The 17331-nt window shown below is 43.9% G+C and overlaps 1 protein-coding gene across 1 annotated transcript in view; it reads right to left on the bottom strand.

The window, feature by feature from the left end:
- LOC124712378 (protein still life, isoforms C/SIF type 2) overlaps positions 1-17331 on the bottom strand; it is a 568005-nt gene that overhangs the window by 128677 nt on the left and 421997 nt on the right. Inside the window, exon 5 of the mRNA XM_047242673.1 lies at positions 16348-16605. Coding sequence (XP_047098629.1) covers positions 16348-16605 — 258 coding nt within the window. The remainder of the gene's footprint in view (positions 1-16347; positions 16606-17331) is intronic.

The raw sequence follows: 17331 nt of genomic DNA, 5'->3' as shown, positions 1-17331 counted from the left end.
CCCTTCGATATTTACCTTTATTATTAAAAAAAAAAGAAAAGAAAAAAAGAAAAAGGAATCTGAGATCTACACATGATTGCCGATATTTCACAAATCGACATTACCTTTGGTATTATATCGATAATTTCGTTTCAGTACCCATTTCTGGTACTGTCAACAACGAGACAGTGACAAAATGCGGATGAACGATCAAATCACTGTATTTTCGTCATACGAATACATTCTTGATCAACTTTGCTGCGTATTTCCTAGAGGCACGTGCTCTTTTCGTTCTTGTTTACATCAAAAGACTGAATAGTCGTGTCATAAATGGATTTAAACGCAAATGTGTAAAGGAGTGAAGTAAAATCTTAAACACGGTAACATCCTTGAAAATTGAAATACAGCGGTGTGCAAAACGTTGATGAAACTTCGATCATACATAGAAAGAGCTACTACAGTTTAATACAGAAGCGAACCGAAAAAAATAAGCAATCAGACGTACAGGAATGATGTATTTATTCAAAGACAATAATTACACTGAAGTCTCCGCGGTGTACGATGCTCTCCTGGACATTACAAATGGTTCTGAACACTATGGGACTTAACATCAGAGGTCATCAGTCCCCTAGAACTTAGAACTACTTAAACCTAAGGACATCACACACATCCATGCCCAAGGCGGGATTCGAACCTGATACCGTACCGGCTAGCAGGACATTACAAAAGGCGGGACATGGTTCTTAATATGGAGTGTGATCAACACGTGCAGCAAGGCACGGGCAACGTGTTCCCATTCTGACAACGGAGTCTAGAAGGAATTCTTGTGGTTGGGCGTCCCATTCCTCAACCAGTATAGTTGACAACTGGTTGGTCGTTGGTGCATATGGACGTGTTATAGTACGTCTACCCAATGCTATACCACACATACTCTGGTGGACATAAGTTGGGGAACGGGTAGGCCATTCGATACGGGGAATATCTTCTTGTTCAAGGGCTCTTCCACCTGCGCTGTTCGATGCGGTCTTGATTTTTTTCCTTTTTTTGTCATACATAAAAATAAAGAACGCATCTCCGAAAAACGCACGCAGGGAAGAAGTGTAGTATCACAATTACATTGACTGGTGAATGTGCCGTGTTTAAAGATTTAGAGGTTAATACGCCGATGTAACATTATGCCTCCCCACACCATAACAACTGGAGTACCAAAACGATCATGTTCGACAATGTTCCTGGGTGCGTGTTCCCATCTCTCATCATATGAAGGCACGTCCAGAATCAGTACTCAGCCTGAATCCGATTTCATCCAAAAGAGAACGCTACCCTACTCCTCGTTGGTCCAGTCCCTATGTTCTCCGCACTGTTGCAAACGGAGCCGACGATAAGCGTGTGCTATCGGAACACAACGTGCTGGTGGTCGGGCAAAGACACCTCCCCTATGCAATCGCCGTACTACCCCTGGAGCGTGAGATTGTGCGCCTTGCGGTCATGTTAAATGCGGTTGCAATTGCACCCATTGTGTGATGGGGGACCCTGCTTGCTTGTTGCACAATGTAGCGGTCACCTGGTGCTACAGCTGCCCTTGGTCGTCCGCTTCTTCCCCTTCGGGCGCCAGAACCTGTGATTAGGAACGCTTCCCACGCTCATGGAACAATGCCATGAGCAGTACCAAATTCCTGGGCTTACGCTCGTCACATTTAGTCCTTCTTTCAGTGTCCCGCTTATCTTTCCTCATGTGAAGTCATCCAAACGAAGAATACCACCACAGTGCACGGTTACTGCTCGCTGATTGACACACGGTGCCTTTTTTCCGTTCGTTCAACTGCCACGTGTTGTGGCACCAGTACCGTTAGACGCTATAGTTTGGTAGACTTCACAGCATGTGACCTGCACCTTTCAGTGCGTGACTGGGAGACTTCTGACAACATCCTCTCGTCATTTTCATTCGTTTCCATCGAGTAGTTAATATGTTATGTTACTTTTCTATATCGTCCTTAAATTCTTTAGAGTAGTACACAATACAGTATCCACATGAAGAAAAATGCAAAATTAATTTTACGTTCATAAACTAGAATATTTGGGATTTTATTACTTGTGAACTGTTCTGGAGGCAATGCCGATTCCTCGCACACCTCTTGAAGACCTCGATGACCTGTACGACATACGACACATTCATTCTTGATCCAACTCCGTTATTCCTGTTTCGAAAACGTCGATTGTGCGCACGCCGATGACGTGGAACGGGTGAGTCCATTTGCACGGAGGTAATGTAGGTATGTCAATAACGTGTGCTCCTAGCGACAATAGTAGGTTCCATTGCATAGTGTCTCCACAACAGTGTTGCCACTATTTGAGTTCCATCCTACGTATATACACGACTTGGCTTTATATAGTAGTATAGATGCACATCAATGCATAGCTTTACCTACCCAGGTGTTGATTGATATGGTACGACGGTAACTGATAATCATCGAGGTAATGATAGCTTAGATGCGATAGGTTGAAATTATAATGACTTGGAAGTGGGTGATCTAAACCCCTTAACAGCCACAAGGGCTGTCACACGTCCCGATGTTCTGAATGTGCCGGTTTCGAGACGTACCAAAGGAAAGATAAAAATTATTTCCCATCATTTGGTATCCCTGGAGGAACTCAGTGGCCGTACTGAAGTATGGGCGTGTAACGTTCGCTGCTAGGCTAAGTTCTGAAGCGCTTGCAGCTACTGTATCTTGTCTGAAGCGTTATACGCCCACTCGGTCCACGCATGCTCGAAAAAGGGACCAATCAGTTACTCATTCGCAGTTGCTACACAACGTAATTGTAGAACACTGCTTTTAGGTGCTTTCAACGACGCTTTCACTGCAATGAAAGAATTTGACCAAGTTTAGAGAGTTGAATGTAACGTCCTACTTCTTTGTCCCAAACAGTTAATTCGAAACAAATTGTGTTCATTGCCTGAGCAGCGAGTGGATTTTATGGAAAGAAAACATCAAACAAATTTTACGTGCTCAAACAGTTTTTACCGGCAGGGATACAATGTCTTGAGCCAATACTGCTTATTATGGGATGGAATCAACAGAAAATAACGTACATAGCGAGAAAATGTAAAAACAGGTTTTATATGTGTCGTCAGGTGCGGTTCTCCGGTTTTTCGGCGGATACTTGCAAATTCGTTTTCGCAATGTGTAGCTTGAGTCAGCCCAAAGAAATGCTACTCATCTCACGTTTCATGCGATGCCTAGCATCGACGGAAAGCGTCGATTTGTTTCCTGTTACAAACAAAATTGTTTTAACGGAGTGTTACATGCCCATTTGATAGGGCGACTCCAAATTAGTCTAGTGCTACATTCGTTTTATCGATATGGATTAACAACAAAAACACGATGAACAACTGGCGCTCCAGCAGCAACTGGCATGCCGCTCTGGCCTGCACTAACAGCTATCGGGTTGCAACAGCACTGCTCAATTGCTGCTAGAGTACTGGTTGTTCATCGTGCTTTTGTGCTCCTGTTTGTCTGCATCGACAAAACTAATATCGCACTAGACTAATTTGAGATTCCTCTATCAAATGGGCTCGTAAAACTCCGTTAAAAAAAAGACGAAAAACGTTTTGTTTGTAACGGGAAACAAATCGACGCTTTCCGTCCGCTGGACGTCATATGAAACGCTTGATGAGCAATATTTCTTTGCGATGAGTCGAAATAGACATTGCACAAACGAAACTGCAAGTATCCGCCGAAACATCAGAGAAAATGTGCCTGATGAATCTTAGGAGGGACGCACTATAGAGGGTGAGGTAGCTAGGACAGGTCGCCCTATATATAACCAGAATGAATAAATATATTGAGGTGGGATTTTTACCAAGTTATAGCGGACAATAAGGCGAATTTCTTGATGTTCGCGAATAATTTTTATCTTTATAGTGACCGAATTACGACACCGACTTTATTTTTTTCTACTGGAACTATATAGTACTTTTCTCTGTGGAATTTGAAAGAAGCTTCTAAGCACTTCAACAACATAACATATATGGGACGATCAAACAGTCTTGGGACAACAGCGCCGAAAACCAAAGTCCCGCCGTCAGGACAAGAGGTTTGACAAACGTCTATCCTATTATAGTAAATGCAAGCAAACATGAAGAAATTTCTGAGAAGACTGTGGGAAAACCGGAACAGAATAGTATCTAAGCATTTGAGGTGTGGTGCTACAGACGAATGTTGAAAAGTAGTTGGACTAATAAGGTAAGGAATGAGGAGGTTCTGCGCAAAACGGAGAGGAAATGATTATATGAAAAACAAACACTGGCAATAAGAAGAGAAGATGGACATCTGTTAAGACATCAGGGAACAACTTCCGTGACACTAGAGAGAGCTGTAGAGCGCACGAACTGTAGAGGAAGACAGAGTTTGGACTACATCCAGCAAATAATTGAGGACGTAGGCTGTAAGTGCTACTCCGAGATATCTGAGATGAAGAGATTGGTACAGGAGGGCAATTTGTGGTGGGCTGCATCAAACCAGTGAGAAGACTGTTGAGGGGGAAAAAAAAGGCATGTAGCTCTGGTACGGCTCGTCTGTTTATCACGGCTGCCATACTAACAGGGGAACCTCCCCATCGCACCCCCCTCAGATTTAGTTATAAGTTGGCACAGTGGATAGGCCTTGAAAAACTGAACACAGATCAATCGAGAAAACAGGAAGAAGTTGTGTGGAACCATGAAAAAAAATTAGTAAAATATACAAACTGAGTAGTCCATGCCAAGATAGGCAACATCAAGAAGACTGGTAGCCAAGGAGCGCCGTGGTCCCGTGGTTAGCGAGAGCAGCTACGGAACAAGAGGTCCTAGGTTCAAGTCTTCCCTCGAGTGAAAAGTTTAATTTTTTATTTTCAGTTTATGTGACAAACTCTTATGTTTTCATCACTTTTTTGGGAGTGATTGTCACATCGACAAGAAAACCTAAATCGGGCAAGGTAGAAGAATCTTTTTACCCATTCACCAAGTGTACAAGTTAGGTGGGTCGACAACATATTCCTGCCATGTGACGCACATGCCGTCAGCAGTGTCGTATAGAATATATCAGACGTGTTTTCCTGTGGAGGAATCGGTTGACCTATGACCTTGCGATCAAATGTTTTCGGTTCCCATTAGAGAGGCACGTCCTTTCGTCTACTAATCGCACCGTTTTGCGGTGCGGTAGCAAAACACAGACACTAAACTTATTGCAGTGAACAGAGACGTCAATGAACGAACGGACAGATCATAACTTTGCGAAAATAAAGAAAGTAAAATTTTCAGTCGAGGGAAAACTTGAACCAAGGACCTGTAGTTCTGCAGCTACTCACGCTAACCACGGGACCACGGCGCTCCTGAGCTCACATTTTCCTTGATGTTGCCTATCTTGCACATGGACTACTCAGTTTGTATATCTTACTAATTTTTATCACGGTTCCACACAACTTCTTCCTGTTTTCTCGATTGATCTGTGTTCAGTATTTCAAGGCCTATCCACTGTCCAACTTATAACTAAATATGAGGGGGGGTGCGATGGGGAGGTTCCCTTGTAAGTGTTCAAAACGATGACCTTGAGTATGGCTACACTCTGTAAAGTGCTTCTGGAGAACAGTACCGCACGTTGAATTTCATCTGGAGTGAACGGCAGCACAGGCCCTTGTTGTAAGGCATTTCATAGCTTCGGGAGTCGTCGGTGTTTCCTAATAGAACTACTGTTTTAATTTTCGCCACAAATAAAAGTATAGATGGAAGAATTATATTTGGTAAGTGTGCAGACCATTTTGCGTGTCCTGAACGACGGTTCCAATGTCCTTCAAATGTTTTCTTGAAAGGATCTGCCATTACATGTGCGGAAAAGGAGGGACATCCGTCATGTTGGAGCACACTGACTGCCTTATGTCAAATGGGATACCTTCCAATAACTGCGGCAGCAGCATATCTTACGAACTCTAGAGAATTTAGTCTATTTAGGTTCCCGTCAGTTGAGCAGGGACCAAAGGCGCGGCTCTTGAAAAACAGGCATTTAACGTTGAGAGCGTTGTTTTTATCCATTTCTTTGAGCCAACGCAGATTTTCAACTCACAGTTAGTGCATACTGCGAAGACTGACTTGCCCATGGTTTGTAAATGATGATTTTTCCCTTAAGCAAAATTTTGCATAGATATGCTGCGCCACTTTGCCCTTTTCGTAGATAACATTCGAAGAACTCTAATTTTGGAAGTCACTACCATGAAGCTGTAGATGCAGCGAAATGTGAATAGGATGACGTGCGATCGAATGTAACATTCACATAACACTAGTTTCGCTGATCCCTCTAGTGCTTCCGAGAGGCCTCTTAGTGACAGTTGGCTTGTGTGTTACTGCCGCTAAAATGTTTGCTTCATTTCTTTCAGCAGCTGTCCTTCCTCTTCATTGGCGTATTTTATCCTTCACACTTTCAGCTTTTCGAAATTTTTTAAATAATGTTTTGAAAGACAGGTCGTGGAGTGCTTGACACGAGTTTGATACTCTTCAGCACTACTCAATCGCTCCGCTGCTTTAATACGCTCAACGAAAAAAAGATCTACGCAGTACGAAGGAATTACCCGAATGGGACGGCATTCGGTAGACTATTCAACAGAAAGAGCATCAAAAATTGAGCGTGTTGGTCCACCTCTGACCTTTATGCAAGCAGATTGGTAGAGTTGTCGGATGTCCTCCTGAGGTATATCGTTGCATCTTCTGTTCAACTGGCTCGTTAAACCGTCAAAATCCCGAGCTAGTTAAAGGGTTCTGCTCGTAATGTTCCAAACGTTCTCAATTAGTGAGAGATCCGGCGACCTTGCTGGCCAAGATAGGGCTTAGCAAGCACGAAGACGAGCAGTAGAAATTCACGTCGCGTGCTGGTGGGCGTTATCTTGCTGAAATTTAAGACCAGGACGGTTCGCTATGAAGAGCAACAAAACGGGGAGTAGAACATCTTCGACGTACCTCTGTGCTGTAAGGCAAGGTTACTAAATAGTAAGGTTGGGCAGTAAGCGCTCTGCTCTGCCATTGGCTGGTCTAGTGACGTCAGCGTGGAAGCAAGCGCTCACAAGCAGACGACACGGCATGCGCGTTTACGTCAAGTTTTTGGCGGAAGATTTTGTTTATACCAGAAATGAGATATCTAAACTGCTTTTCTGCTGCTAAAATATTACAGTTAAAACTGATGAGTTATATTCTTTCGCAGCTTATGCCTCACACATCGGTAAAATGTCAGATCACAACCACACTGACACACACTTGAAATTCGAAACCTCGGCTCAAATAAATCAGAAACTATTCATTTAATCGCATTGAAATGAATTTACTTAAGAGCTCGAAGTTGCACACACTTGTTTGTAAGAACAGCATTCCTTCTTTCTAAAGCCGCTATAGTATTCATCAAAGTAACTTTATCTGTGTCTCAAAAAAAAAAAAAAAAAAAAAAAAAAAAAAAAAAAAAAAAAAAAAACTGTCATCTGTACATGTGCTCTTGTTATGATGTTTCTTATTTGGTGACAGCTTTTCCAGAGTTTCCAGAGATTTATTATGTAGTTCTCGTTCCTTATACCGTTTGGTTCTGTCTTCTGTTGCGGGTGACACATTGACAGTCGCACTACTGCACGGCAAATTGCGCGAAGGAACTGCATCTGGCTTGAGCATTCTTTTTCGGGGCAAATTAAGCAATTCAGACTGTAAATCCCTTAAGTAATCTGTTTCTGCGCAATGGCGAGAACATATTCTTGCATGCGCAACATTTACACTGTCTTTCCCTCAACATTTCGACAACCATAGTTTTTGTAATGTTTCATTACGCGGGAAACTGTGATACATTACGTCAGTTCCCTTTGTGCTCCAGTTGTAGGAAAAACAGCCCGTTACAGCACAGGCTGGCATTGTAAAAATTAATTTTCTCACTCTCTTGTAGATTCTCCAATAAGAATTTCACAGGACGAACCATAAACTATAGAGCTGGCGAACACAATGTTGATTCCGCTGTCCACTATCGCTAACTATTTCAGTTCTGAATCAAATGTCAATTACAGCAAAAACCGTTAACACTCCCGATTTCCGAATGTTTCCGCTGTTGACTGAGTACCTCAGAAGAAAGAACTCAATCAAAATACTCCTTCAAGCACAAAACAACACAAGAAAAACAATCACACACAATTCGAACTGTGTACTGTTTGGCACAACTGCTTCCACCGTGACGTCATGCGCACAACTGAGAAAACACGTTGCTTTCTGCGCATAGCTTTCTGCGTCCCCCTGCTGTACGGCTGCCGTGGATGACAGCCAAAGGGTTCCTGCTATGAAAAGAAATGGCACTCTAGACCATTCAGTACTCCAGGTTACTGAACCTTATGGTGGGAGACAGTTAGGTTGGCATCCCACAGCTGTCAGTGGCGTCTCCAGACACGTCTTCTCAGATCATCGGGGTTCATTTTGAAGCAGGATTCATCAGTGAAGGCAAATCTATGAATGCACGGTGTTTGGTCTTTCGGACATGTCCGAAATTTAACAGACACGAAGTTAGACCTGCAGCTGTGATACATATTATGAAAACTGAATCGGGGGAGGGGGGCAAGGAAAGTAAAGGAGCTAATGATATTAGGTGCATCGGGACTCTGTGCGAAATCTACGGCAACGAGTGAAAATGTGTGCCAGCCCGGTACTCGGATCTGCGATCTCCCGCTGACTGGGAAGTCACGTTAACCACTTTGCTACCCGTACACACTGTTTACTGCGAATGTGGGGGCTATCTTGGGTTGAGTTGAGTCGGGGGAAGAGACCAAACAGCGAGGTCATCGGTCTTATCGGATTTGGGAAGGATGAGGATAGAAGTCGACCGCGCCCTTTCAAAGGAACCATCCCAGGATTTGCCTAAAGCGATTTAGGGAAATCACTGAAAACCTAAATCAGGATGGCATGTCGCGGGATTGAACCGTCGTCCTCCCGAATGCGAGTCCAGTGTGTTAACCACTGCGCCACCTCGCTCGGTTCGGACTGTCTTGGTAAGCTCTCTGGCCATCTAACATTCGCACTTTGCGTCACCTATCCACATTCTGCGTCCACGTCCTCCATCCTCCATTTTGATTCCCACTGGAGGCCGAACGTAATTGTGTATCTGTCCTGAAGGTTGTGGATTTATTGACCTGATAATGCACTTTATGAAACGTGTGCCTTTAGCAGGTAAAGACCTTGTTTGAAACTGAAAGTAACGGCACACTCACTGCGCCTCTATTTCATCTAATCATTTACGAATATCTCGTTATACCATGGATTTTGTGCCACAGTAATCTAGTGCACTTTATCGTGATATTTACAAACTTAAGAGTACCTTTACTACAGTGGTTAGAACTGCTAATGCCAGAAACTAAAATGTATCTTTAACACTATCAAATTAGATTCGATTAATGTCGTCTCAAATATAAACAGAGAAATACAGAGACAGGGATTCGAGAGCGAAGGTTCGGTCACACTGCTGATTTCCCTACCTTGTAAGCAGCGGAGCCTCTGTACGATTTCCTTAGAGAGAGCTATGGTTGTGACTTCTAGAAGCCCGTAAGAGTTGTACTGCGGACAAGTCCTCCCTCCCCTCCCCCCCCCCCCCAGTCCCTTCCACCCCTCTGGAGCTAACCTACATTTCAAGGCTCAGTCTTATGACTAGCTACTACTTGTTTCCAGAACAACACTCAGCATTAACAGTTCCACATAAGTTGACTATCGGTATTCAAGTTCACGTGGAAGATATTCAAAATGTTTCTTAATAATTTAAACTCCGTAACATGTTATCCAAAGATATACTGTATTGTACACTGATGGAAAAAATGATATCACCAAAAGATAATTAACGTAGAGTCATGAAATCTGGGGAATACATTTGTTTAAGTAACGTAGCCTATGTAAGTGATTAACATTGTAAGATCACAGGTTAATGTAAGCGCGAGATAAACCATTGCAGATGTGAAATGCTGGTATATTATTAACCGGTGTAAAGCCGGCGGCGCACGAACCGTGCATCCGAGCGTGGAGTGTGGCGAGTTTCTGACGTCATACCGTGGAATAGCACGTTCGGGAGTCTTTCCGAACGTGCAGAGCAATGTCTAGCACGCCAGATATTCTGAGCGTGCGGCTGAGCGTTGACCAATCAGATGGCAAAACGCCACGTACGTCACATGTACGCCATCTCCTTTCAGCATCGAGCTGTGAGGCGCCATATTGGCATTCAGTTGTTGTCTATAAATATATATGTCGTTTCTGAGCACCAGCAAATTGAGAATCATTCGAAAACCCGTTTTAACTGTGTGATTCGTTGCAATAAAATAATGAGAGACATCATATTCGTGGCAAAAGAATTATTGTAACGTGCGTATTATGGGAGTGTGTCATTTGAAAGTAGCGGCACACTGAGGCTCTACGAAAAACACATTGTCCTTGGTACAATTTGCTATAGTTAGATTTCAGTTAGTAACATAGCTACTATTAAAGCATTTAGCAAGTGGCAACATAGTAGAATTGTTGTCACTTTAGCGTAGTGAGTAGTGTTTACGATTCATGAGAAGTTTATTGTATTGTACACTGATAGAAAAAATGATATCACCAAAAGATAACTAACGTAGAGTCATGAAATCTGGGGAATACATTTGTTTAAGTAACATATGTAAGTGATTAACATTGTAAGATCACAGCTTAATCTAAGCGCGAGATAAACCATTGCAAATGTGAAATGCTGGTATATTATTCACCGGTGTAGCCGCCAGATCGTTGAATGCAAACATGCAAACGTGTCTGCATTGTGTTGCACAGATTGTGGGATGGAGTTCCCTGGCTATTGCACTTGGTCGGTCAATACAGGGACGGTTAATGCTGTTTGTGGATGACATGAGTGGCAGCACAACAGGTGGAATCATCAGACTGGCGTACAGATTTGCAGTCAGGGTGTGTGGCATAGCCGCGAGAGTGCTCCTGCTGTCATACGAAATAGCACTGCGGACCATAACTCCAGTTTTAGGTCCAGTGCGTCTAGAACGCAGGCAGGTCGGTTTCAGTCCTTCAACTGGCCTCATTTTGACCAACACATGGCAGAACCAACTTTAATCAGCAAACACAACAGACTTCTACCATGGGCCGTCGTTTGACACTACTGAAGTCGCAAATGGCGATGGTTTGGAATCAGTGGAATTCACGTTGGAGGGCGTCTGCTCGGAGGTGTCCTTCAGGTAATTTTATCAAGATCTGACTGTATATTTATGCAGTTTGATTCAGATAGTACTTCATTATCGATAACTGCATCATCTGCAAAAAGCCTGACTTAACTATTAATATTGTCTGCAAGGTCACTGATATGCAATATGAACAGTAAGAGTCCTAACACACTTCCCTGGGGCACACCCGAAGTTACTTCTACATCTGACGATAACTCTCCATGGAAGATAACATGCTGTGTCCTCCCTACCAAAAAGTCATCAATCCAATCACAAATTTCACTTGATACCCCATATGATCGCACTTTTGACAATAAGCGTCGGTGTGGTACTGAGTCATTTCTCGCAATAAATGACTATACATTCCACGTTTTGCGTTTATTTTGCATAATGTAATAAACGATGTCTTAAAAAGCCCTGAATAGTATTGTATTCAGTTATACGAGGGTTGTTCGGAAAGTAAGGAACGATCTATCGCGAAATAGAAACCACAGTGGAAATAAAAACTGTTTTCTTTGCACATTTAGCTACACCTTCCAGGTACTTCTCTACATAGTCGCGCTTCGACTTAGACATTTATCGGAGCATTATACCAAATTTTCAACACCATCGTCATAGAAGGTAGCCGCCTGTGCTTTCCGATAATTCTCTACGCTGGTCTATAGCGCGTAGCCCGCACGCAAGTGTTGTCTTCGTATCCAGTGTTTCACGTGAACAGAGAAGATTTTCAGGACGAGCCAATTTAGGCTGTGTTGTGGGTGATCGAACACTTCGCATCGAAAAGGCTGCAGGAGCGTCTTCACTGCCCCTGCAGAGTGCGGCAGGGAATTGCCATGAAGAAGAAAGCGCGTGGCAGTTGTGTTAGGTGTGCTGCATTCATTAAGGCGAAGCCTCTCAACTGGCTATTTGGCGGGAGACATTGTTCTACGCACCTTTACTCGCTCACAAGGGTGCTCACAAATGAACAGAGCGTCTTGATGCAATCGACGGCATGCTAGAGACACTGCCCAAAACGTCTGTGAAAAGCCTCGTCGGATTTTCACAGTGGTTTCCATTTCGTGACCAATCGTTCCTCAGTTTCCGAATAGCGCTCGTACAATGAAGCACCAAGGAAACTGATACAGGCATACGTACTCAAATACAGAGACATGGAAGCGGGCAGAATACGTCGCTGCAGTCCGCAACGCCTCTATAAGACAACAAGTGTCTGGCGCAGTTGTTAGTTCGGTTACTGCTGCTACAACGGCAGGTTATCAAGATTTAAGTGAGATTGAACGTGGTGTTATAGTCGGCGCACGAGCGATGGGACACAGCACATCCGAGGTAGCGATGAAGTGGGGATTTTCTCCAACGACCATTTCACGAGTGTACCGTGAATATTTGGAATCTGGTAAAACATCAACTCTCTGACATTGCTGGAGCCTAAAATAGATCCTGCAAGAATGGGACCGACGACGACTGAAAAGAATCGTTCAACGTGACAGAAGTGCAATCCTTCTGCAAATTGCTGCAGATTTTAATGCTGGGCCATCAACAAGTGTCAGCGTGCGAACTATTCAACGAAACATCATCGATATGGGCTTTCGGAACCGAAGGCATGCTTGTGTACCCTTGATCACTGCACGACACAAAGTTTTACGCCTGGCCTGGGCCCGTCGACACCGACATTGGACTATTGATGACTGAAAAGATGTTGCCTTGTCGTACGAGTCTCGTTTCAAATTGTATCGAGTGGATGAACGTGTACGGGTATGGAGACAACCTCATGAATCCATAGGCGCTGCATGTCAGCAGGAGACAGATGAAGCTCGTGGAGACTCTGTGATGGTGTGGGGCGTGTGCAGTTGGTGTGATATGAGACCTCTGATACGTCTAGATACGATTCTGATAGGTGAAACGTACGTTAGACTCCTGTCTGACCACCTGCATCCATTCATGTCCATTGTGCATTCCGTTGGACTTGGGCAATTCCAGAAGGACAACGTGACACTCCACATGTCTAGAATTGCTACAAAGTGGCCCCAGGAACACACTTCTGAGTTTAATCACTTCCGCTCGCCACGAAACTCCCCAGACATGAGCCTTGTTGAGCATATCTGGGGTATCTTGAAACGTGCTATTCAGAAAAGACCTCCACCCCCCAGTACTTCACACAGCCTTCCGAAATGCCTTCACAAGAGAAGACGAAGTAACTATTCCAAAATTCGAATCAAGAGCAGCTGCCAACATGAGTAATGTAGAAATAAATATCCTCGGAGTAGTGAAGCAACTTAAATCACTAAATAAAAGCAAGTCTTCTGGTCCAGACTGTATACCAGTTAGGTTCCTTTCGGAGTATGGTGATGATTTAGCTCCATACTTAACAATCCTATACAACCGTTCGGTCGACGAAAGATACGTAAACAAAGACTGGAAAGTTGCTCAGGAACACCAATATTCAGGAAAGGTAGTAGGGCTAATCCACTAAATTACAGGTCCATATCGTTAACGTCGACATGCAGCAGGATTTTGGAACATATATTGTGTTCGAACATTATGAATTACCTCGAAGAAAACGGTCTATTGACACACACTCAACATGGGTTTAGAAAACATCGTTCTTGTGAAACACAACTAGCTCTTTATTCACATGAAGTGTTGAGTGCTATTGACGAGGGAATCCAGATCGATTCCGTATTTATGGATTTCCAGAAGGCTTTTGACACTTTACCACACAATCGGCTCGTAGTGAAATTTCGTGCTTATGGAATATCGTCTCAGTTATGTGAGTGGACCTGTGATTTCCTGTCAGAGAGGTCACAGTTCGTAGTAATTGACGGAAAGTCATCGAGGAAAACAGAAGTGATTTCTGGTGTTCCCCAAGGTAGTGTTATAGGCCCTTTGCTGTTCCTTATCTATATAAACGTTTTGGGAGACAATCCAGCCGTTTATCGACTAATAAAGTCATCAGAAGATCAAAATAAACTGCAAAACGATTTAGAAGATATATCGGAATGGTGCGAAAAGTGGCAGTTGACCTTAAATAACGAAAAGTGTGAGGTCATCCACATGAGTGCTAAAAGGAACTCGTTAAACTTCGGTTACACGATAAATCAGTATAATCTAAATACCTAGGTATTACACTTACGAACAACTTAAACTAGAAGGAACACATAGAAAATGTTGTGGGGGAGGTTAAACAAAGACTGCGTTTTATTGGCAGGACAGATAGAAAATCTAACAGACCTACTAAGGAGACTGCCTACACTACGCTTGTCCGTCCTCTTTTAGAGTACTGCTGCGCGGTGTGGGATCCTTACCAGATAGGACTGACGGAGTACATCGAAAAAGTTCAGAGAAAGGCAGCACGTTTTGTATTATCGCGAAATATGGGAGAGAGTGTCACAGAAATGATACAGGATTTGGGATGGACATCATTGAAAGAAAGGCGTTTATCGTTGCGACGGAATCTTCTCACGAAACTTCAGTCACCAACTTTCTCCTCGGAATGCGCAAGTATTTTGTTGACACCTACTTACATAGGGAGGAACGATCAGCACGATAAAATAAGGAAAATCAGAGCTCGTACGGAAAGATATAGGTGTTCATTCTTTCCGCGCGCTATACGAGATTGGAATAATAGATAATTGTGAAGGTGGTTCGATGAACCCTCTGCCAGGCACTTAAATGTGATTTGCAGACTATCCATGTAGCAGTAGGTGTAGATGTACTCTTACGGGTTTATGGACGGCCCTGCAGGATTCATGGTGTCAGTTCTTTCCCGAACGTTAGTCTAGCCCTTGCTACGTCGCGTTGCGGCACTTCTGCGTGCTCGCGGGGGCCCTACACGATATTAGACGTATCACTCACTTATAAGAGTCGAGGGACATGAAAGGGAAGCAGTGGTTGGGAAGGGGGTGAGACAGGATTGTAGTCTCTCGCCGATGCTATTCAATCTTTATATTCAGCAAACAGTAAAGGAAACGAAAGAAAAGTCCGAAGTAGGTATTATAATCCATGAAGTAGACATAAAAACTGAGGTTCGCCGATGACATTGTAATTCTGTCAGAGACAGCAAAGGACTTGGAAGTGCAGTTGAACGGAATGGACAGTGTCTCGAAAGGAGGGTGTAAGATGAACATCAACAAAAGCAAAACGAGGATAATGGAATGTAGTCGAATTAAGTCGGGTGATGCTGCGGGAATTAGATTAGGAAATTGCGACACTTAAAGTAGTAAAGGAGTTCTGCTATTTGGGGAACAAAATAACTGATGATGGTCGAAGTAGTGAGGATATAAAATGTAGACTGGCAATGGCAAGGAAAGCATTTCTAAAGAAGAGAAATTTGTTAACATCGAGTATTGATTTAAGTGTCAGGGAGTCGTTTCTGAAAGTATTTGTATGGAGTGTAGCCATGTATGGAAGTGAAACATGGACGATAAATAGTTTAGACAAGAAGAGAATAGAAGCTTTCGAAATGTGGTGCTACAGAAGAATGCTGAAGATTAGATGGGTGGATCATATAACTAATGAGGAGGTATTGAATAGAATTGGGGAGAAGAGGAGTTTGTGGCACAACTTGACTAGAAGAAGGGATCGGTTGGTAGGACATGTTCTGAGGCATCAAGGGATCACCAATTTAGTATTGGAGGGCAGCGTGGAGGGTAAAAATCGTAGAGGGAGACCAAGAGATGAATACACTAAGCAGATTCAGAAGGATGTAGGCTGCAGTAGGTACTGGGAGATGAAGAGGCTTGCACAGGATAGAGTAGCATGGAGAGCTGCATCAAACCAGTCTCAGGACTGAAGACCACAACAACAACAACAACAACAACAACAACAACACACTTTCTTTGTCTCCTCAGTGTAAAATGAAATAGTTGACTATTCACTTAATTTTTGTCTGGTAATGTGGAGGTATGTGATAAAAAATTTTACAAGGTCTGTGAGACCGCACGTTTTTATTTACGCAAATTTAAGAGATATTTGGGGTTAAGGGTTAAGTATGATCTGGGCCTGGCAGGAAGTAACATGTCAGCCAGTGCGCGAGGAGAGAGACAAAGAAGCGGTGCTTTAGGCTAGGCTAGGCTAGACTATGCTATGCTATGCTAGGCGGCGTGCTCGCCTGTAGGAGAGTGAAAAGAAGGCGGGACAACCTCTGACCTGGTTGTCGGGCAGCGCGACCTTGACGCTCTTGTCCTGGTCGTCGCGAGACGAGAGCTGCAGCGAGCGGCGCGAGGAGCCCGAGTTGGAGCGCGACAGCATGGGCGGCCGGCGCTTGGTGGCTCCGCGGCCCGCCAGCAGGTTGTTCAGCAGCGACGGGCTGCGCGCGCAGATGAACGCGTGGAACGACGACACCGTGAACACGCCCAGCTTGTTCAGCGTGTTCTTCGTCGCGCGCGACACGTGCGTCAGCAGGCTCTGCACAGCGCACGCGCACACGTGTACACTCACTCACCGTTCCTGTTGCCACGTACTGAGCGCCCACTCCACCGAGACACCTTGGGCGGTAGTTCATGTGGTTTAATATAATACTTCAGTTGCGAAAAGTTAATGGTCTTTACCCAGGTTTCAGCTAGAGTAATCTAGCCTTCTAACTTCATTACCACACTTACACTTACCTTTCTTGTTAGTTAACGTGGTATTCTGAAACTGACAACAGGTATATGCTGCAGCTGAAAATTCCATGGCAAAAATGTACGAGGCGCGTCCACAAAGTGAGTTTACCGATGTTATAAAATTACCAAATACGCAGCAACGTCGCAAAATCATGTTTTATTTATTCATTTTTTCCGATGTTGTTTCCTTTAAAGTAGACGTATTTGGCCGGGAAAATCGCGCATGAGCAACAGATCTATGACGCGACAATCAACTGTCTGCCGAACAGGTCCTGTATGTTGCCAGTACTACGGCAGCAGCCCCGAAATGGCGTCCCTTATCCGTTCTCCCGCCCCCTTTGAGGCTCGGTCATTGATGAGGTTCCTTCAAGCACAAAATATAGCACCTATCGAAATTCACCTTCAGCTCTGTCAGGTCTACAGGCAGAACATCATGTGCAAACAGGTGGTGCGTTGCTGATGAAGGATATTTCTCGAAAGTCGTCAAAGTATCCATGATGAAGAGCGCAGTGGGCGACCGTTCCTCATC

Source organism: Schistocerca piceifrons, chromosome 8, assembly GCF_021461385.2.
Source record: "Schistocerca piceifrons isolate TAMUIC-IGC-003096 chromosome 8, iqSchPice1.1, whole genome shotgun sequence".
NCBI classification, from domain to species: Eukaryota; Metazoa; Arthropoda; class Insecta; order Orthoptera; family Acrididae; genus Schistocerca; species Schistocerca piceifrons.
The sequence above is the reverse complement of the archived record's forward strand: the minus strand, read 5'-3'. Positions and strand labels throughout refer to the sequence as shown.